Here is a 6,000-nt window from a genome sequence, read left to right as displayed (position 1 = left end):
GGTCTGATGCTGAGCGAAGTGAGCAGAACCAAGAGAACGTTGTACACAATAACAGCCACATTGTGTGATGACTAATATTGATAAACTTAACCCTTCCTGGCAATACAAGGATCAAAGACATCTCCAGAGGCCTTGTCATGGAAAATGCATTTATTAACACTGAACTGCATTTTAGGAATTGTACTAAGCACATACAAAGGATACAAAGAGATACAAAGAGAATGTGAAAATAGTCTTTGCCCTCAAGGAATTTACTTCTAATGGGGAGAGAATATGCATATGTATGTATGTATGTATATGTATATATGTGTGTGCATGTGTGTATATATATATATATATATATATGAATGACATATACAGAATTAATGCAAGTTAACTTTAGAGGGGAAGACTGTCAGCTAAGGGTATGGGGACACCCAAAGAAAGAACTATGGAAGCCGAATTGTTATTTTTTTTCTCTTCTGTTGAGTTTTGTTTCCTCTTTCTGATGGTTCCTCCTATTGGTTTTAATTTCTACTTACAACATCACTAATGTGAAAATATGTTTAATATGAATGTAAATGTAGAGCCTGTATCAGATTGTGCGCTGTCTTGTGGACAGTGGTTGGGAGGAAGGGGGAGAAAAATTTTAAACTCAAAAGCATATAGAAGTGATTATTGATAAATCAAAATAAAAATCAAAATAAATTAATAAAAAAAATAAATGTTTTTTAGACTGACTAAAGTGCAGGTCTAATCATGTTACCCTTTCTTCACCCTGATTCAATAAACTACAGTGGCTCCTATTACCATCAGGATTAAACATAAAATCCTCTGTTTGTCTTTTAAAGCCTTTTATAACCTGGCTCCTCTTTACCTTTTTAGTCTTCTTACTCCCTTCCACAGACTTTATGATCCAGTGACCTGGCCTCCTTTGCTGTTTCTTGCACAAGATACTTCATCTCCTGACTCTGAGCCTGTCTCCCATGCCTGGAATTCTCACTCTCCTGTTCTCTGTCTCCTGGGTTTCCTGGCTTCCATCAAGTAGTAACTAAAATTCCATCTTCTAATAGAACCCTTTTCTCAGACTCCTTAATGCTTGTGCATCTAAGATTATCTCTAATGTATCCTGCATATCAAATCTGGCCTCAGACACTTACTAGCTGTGTGATCCTGGCCAAGTCATTTAACCCTGTTTGCTTCAGTTTCCTCAGCTGTAAAATGAGCCGGAGAAAAGAATGGCAAACCACTCCAGTATCTTTGCCAAGAAAACCCCAAATGGGGTCATGAAGAATTGGACGTGACTGAAAAACAACTGAACAAAAGTAAAGAACCCCAGGGACACAAAAAGGGGAATCCCATCATCTCTCCACGGTGGCAGAATATGGGGAACCTTGAAGCATTAGGGAGGACGGGAGAGTTTGTTTCCTTAAGCAAACCGGGAAGTGGGAAAACTTACGCCTTTTGGCAAGGTTGCCCTCCTAAGGTATCTTGGGCTTTGGTCCTGTTCCTGAGTTGAAGGGGACAGTGGACCCCTTCTTACTAAAAAGGAGAGCCAGGCTTACTTCCACATTTGTCAGGAAGTCTTCAGATGAGAGCAAGTTCCCATCTACAACCCAGCTTTAGGGAGCCCTGGCGTCCTTGGAACTTCAGTTAGGTGTGGGGACTGGGAGAATATGAACTTCTTTCTCTTCAGATAAGGAACTGGCACAATAGATTGACTCCTAGAATGAATGAATGAATGGAGAGAAAAAAACATTTATTAAATGCTTACTATATGCAAACCCCTGAGAACACAAATATTAAAGCAAGATGACGTCTGCTTTCAAAGCTCTGACGTTCTAGTGAGGGAATCAATACATATGCAAGTCAGAAAGGTTCAATTATTTGCTCAAGGTTATAATTATCATAAATGACTGAGGCAGGATTTGACTTATATCACACTGTCTTTCTCTTATTTTTACCTGTCTCTTACTACTTAGGAGTCAGGTGGTACAGTGGACAGAGCACTTGGCCTGGAGTCAGAAAGACCTGAGTTCAAATGTGCCCTCAGACACTTACTAGTAACATGACACCGGGCAAGTCATTTGATTGATGTTTGCCTCAGTTTCCCCATCTGTAAAGTGGGATAATTATAGCACCTACCTAACCACCAGGGTTATTGTGAGCATCAAATGACATAATTGTAAAGCACTTAGCACAGTACCTGGCACCTAGTGCCATATCGTTCAATTGTTTCAGTTGTGTCAGACTCTCCATGACCCCTTTTGGGGTTTTCTTGACAATGATAGTAGAGTGGTTTGTCATTTCCTTCTCCAGCTCATTTGACAGATGAAGAAACTAAGGCAAACAAGGTTAAGTGACTTGCCCAGAATCACACAGCTAGTAAGTGTCTAAGACCACAAAGATGAGTCTTCCTGATTCCAAGCCCGGTGCTCTATCCATTGTGCAACCTAGCTGCCCAGGTGCTATATGCAAATTAGCTATTATAATTAATAACCTTGCTAAGGGTTATTTTATGGGTTTATTTTAAGGGTTTTTTATGACCCTATAGAAGAGCAGGACAAACTGAGTCAGAAGGCATTTCATGTATCTGTCACTGGAGGAAGGAGGGCTTGGTATGATCCACATAGAATTATTTTACAGATTAATATTTTTGATCTAGCTTTAGAATTCGATCCAACGTTAGCCGGAAAATGACGATTGTGGGACAAGCTTCAGACTTTCCCTGCCTACATTCAAAGGCTGGAGGGAAGCAACTGTCCACTAAAGAGAAATAATGAGAATAATGAGAAGAGAAAACAGCAACTTATGAAAAAGATAAGCTGAGGATGAAAGCTGAAGACCAGGAACTGGCTGTTGGTTGTGCCGGTCGCGCCGTGCACTCTCCTCCTATAAGGAGCAGGCTGCCAAGGTCATACTTACCAGTCTTCGGTGCCCACCCGGATAAACACAGAGACGAGTCGATCAGGAGGTGCAAACACTCGAGCTTTATTCAGAGGCCATCACAGCAAGGCCAAGCAGGAAAGCCAGAGCAAGAGAGCAGGATCAAGAGAGAGCGAGCTCCGACCCCCAGCGCCCCTATATACCTTCCTAGCCCCTCCTCCTCAGCCCGCCTACTAGTCATTGATTGTAGGATCAGATACCGGAAGGGGATGTCTGGGGTTAACGCTGCACCAAGGGAGAGGATGTGACACAGGAGGCTAGGCCCGGATACAGGAAGGAGACATCTGCGGTTAGCGCTGCACCTAGGGAGAGGACGTGACAAAGGGAGCTCGTTCTCTGCCGTCCCACTCCCACGTGGCACAGCCCCCTGCCTCAGGAGCACATGCTCCAGCTACTTCCCCGTATCCTGTTCCTACCCCAGTTCACCACAACTCCACATGGCACAGCCCCCTGCCTCAGGAGCGTGAGCTCCGGTTACTTCCTAATATCTTGTCCCTGCCCCATCTTGCCACAACTCCCACGTGGCACGTAGCCAACATCAGACAATCCCTCACAGTTGGTAACTACGCTATAGAAGAAAAGACTACTGTCCCTGTTACTCAAAGAAACATGAAAGGTTCCATGTGTTTACAAAGCAGAAGTGAATGGTCTGGAAGATGAGGACCTTAAAAAAAAAGTATGCAGGAAGTAGAGCTAAGACCAAAAAAGGAATATCAATGGAATATCATTTATTTCATACTGTTAGCTGAAATTACTACAAAGCTTTTAAGGAGAAAGAGCTTTATAAGGAGAGACAGGTGCCTCAGGAGGAAACGTAGCAGCACTTAATCTTGGAGTATCCCATAGTAAATACGTTTTGGTGCCAGTAAATTAGTCAAGGAGAGGGGGGTGGGGGGAAGGGGTGAGAAAACAGGGAATGCTGGGTGTGAAATTGCTTAGGTCAGCAACTCCTCTATAATTAGTCACTTGGGGCACTGGGAGGTTAAGTGTCTTGTCTAAGGTCAAAGTATGTGTCAGAAGCAGGTCTTACTGATTCCCCAGCCAGCTCCCAATCACGGAAGAAAAACAACCTTGTTATTGGAACATACTGTTTGACTGAACTATACCCCTACCTCACCCCACCCCACCTCACTCATACCCATTCTGCTGCAAAATAATAACAAAACCTGACCGAATTACCTCCCTTTCTGCTGTAGGCTAAATAACAAAACCTAACTGAACTATCTTCATCTTGTTTATGTTGAACACATAAAACCCTGCCACATGCTTTACACAGGACTCCAAAAATGTTGCCCCCAACACACAACTAGGAACCTTCCAGAACAACTTTCCTACAGGGACAGACTGCGTTGGTCCATTCAGATGCTGTAGAATGCGGCTGAATGACTGTTATTACTCTGAGCAGAGCTGAGAAATCTATCAAAACCAAATCTATACCCCAGGAAACTGAAGCTTCTACACACAGTAAGCAGTCTTCCTTAGCGGGCTAATCCGTTTCTTCTCGTTTCACTCTGTCTACTCATTTTATCGGATCTCCAGTCCTTCAGAATCGCTGGTGGTCCATTAGATAGTGAGCTTCTTGAGAGCAGAGGCTGTCTTTTGCTCCCTTTTATATCCCCAGTCCTTAGCACAGTGCCTGACATACAGTAGGTACTTAATAAATGTTTATTGACTGAGGTAATGGGTGAGATTCTCCCTGGGCTTTCAAGAAACTTGGCTGAGAAATTTGCTCAACACTATTCACTTATTTACTGTGCCATGCTATGGGGGGAGTGGTAGCATATATAGCATTCAACCATTTATTAATTATTTTAATTTATTAATGGGTGGGGATTATCAAAAGGAAGGAGGAAAATGAACCAAACCTTTCTGAGATAGTGAAAGTATTTTGAAAAAGTCAAGATAATAACACAATAAATAAAGAAGTAGGAGAAATCAGTGTGGGCAAAACAATGGGGGGTATATGGGGTGTTCAGAGAGGACTAGCCTCTCTGGTGTGAGGGCTTGCTGAGCCCTTCAGGCCTGCTCATCCACCTTTGGTGTCTACCTAGCACTTAACTCCCATCCGTGGCTCCAAGAAGCTGTAGCACACACAACAGCCACACCCTGATAAGACCATTTCAGCTCCAGGGCTACACAGGCCTCAGAACCATCAATGAGTGTCCCAAGCATACAAAGACTTCCCCCAGTACAATGGGTAGATGAGAATAATTTGTTCCAAAGTCCATGAAGGTGGCTGAAACTGACACCGTGAAACACTTAGAGCTTGGTCAGACAACAAAGATGCCAAGGTCAACCACTGCATCTCAGGCCATCACCCCTTGTCCTGATTTATGTCTTTACACTGGACTTTGATGACTCTGGAAGAGAGTGAGGCTCTCAACTTTGCACAACTCTGCCTTACTTAAATCCAATTCACAAGCAAGTCAAGACATCACTGATCATCCATTATTGTACCCTAACATTATGGTGTCATTGGTCCTCTTCAAAAATGAACACCACACAACAACACATATAGGATGAAGCATCTGTGGAAGCCTGGCTGGGTTTGTTAGTGGAATTAGAATTGAAAATACATATGATGTATAAACACTTTATAATTTAAATTAAAAACAACAACAACTACTACTACTGAGAGGACCTAATGAGATTATAGATGTGAAAGTGCTTTCTGAAGAAAAATCTAATTTCCAGATGGAAGATGTCTCATCTTCCTTATGGGGTGCTTTGGGTGGTGCTAGGGATGTACTTGTGGAAAGTAGTGCAGTAAATGCATGGCTATTAGAACAACAGCCCATTGCTCAGTAACATTCAAGAGCAGTTTGGGTCTCCAGGGGGCAGAGAGATGGATAGAGGAAGGCTTGGCTCAAAATGGAAAGAGGTAATAGAAGAACTATCTTGGCATCCAGTGTGATGAGAAAAAATTATCGGGGGCAGAACCCGATAGACTTCGGGTCTGAAAAGTCTTGGGACTCAAGAGTTTCCCTGCTTTCAAACTTGGAAATGTCCAGGTAGCTTTCCAAAGTAGCTTTCATTTCTTAAAACATTTTTGTTATCAATTTAATAAAACTCTCA

The 6,000-nt window shown here is 42.6% G+C and overlaps 1 protein-coding gene across 1 annotated transcript in view; it reads right to left on the bottom strand.

Moving 5' to 3' along the window:
* Positions 1-1,481: 1,481 nt before the first annotated feature.
* The window catches only part of DNM3 (dynamin 3), a 689,813-nt gene continuing 685,294 nt past the window's right edge, over positions 1,482-6,000 (bottom strand). The window contains exon 24 of the mRNA XM_027868462.1: positions 1,482-1,703. Coding sequence (XP_027724263.1) covers positions 1,589-1,703 — 115 coding nt within the window. The 3' untranslated portion in view covers positions 1,482-1,588. The remainder of the gene's footprint in view (positions 1,704-6,000) is intronic.

This window comes from Vombatus ursinus, unplaced genomic scaffold (assembly GCF_900497805.2).
Source record: "Vombatus ursinus unplaced genomic scaffold, bare-nosed wombat genome assembly UNPS02014789.1, whole genome shotgun sequence".
Lineage (NCBI taxonomy): Eukaryota > Metazoa > Chordata > Mammalia > Diprotodontia > Vombatidae > Vombatus > Vombatus ursinus.
Note: the sequence above shows the minus strand (reverse complement) of the source record. Positions and strands in the feature narration are given on the sequence as shown.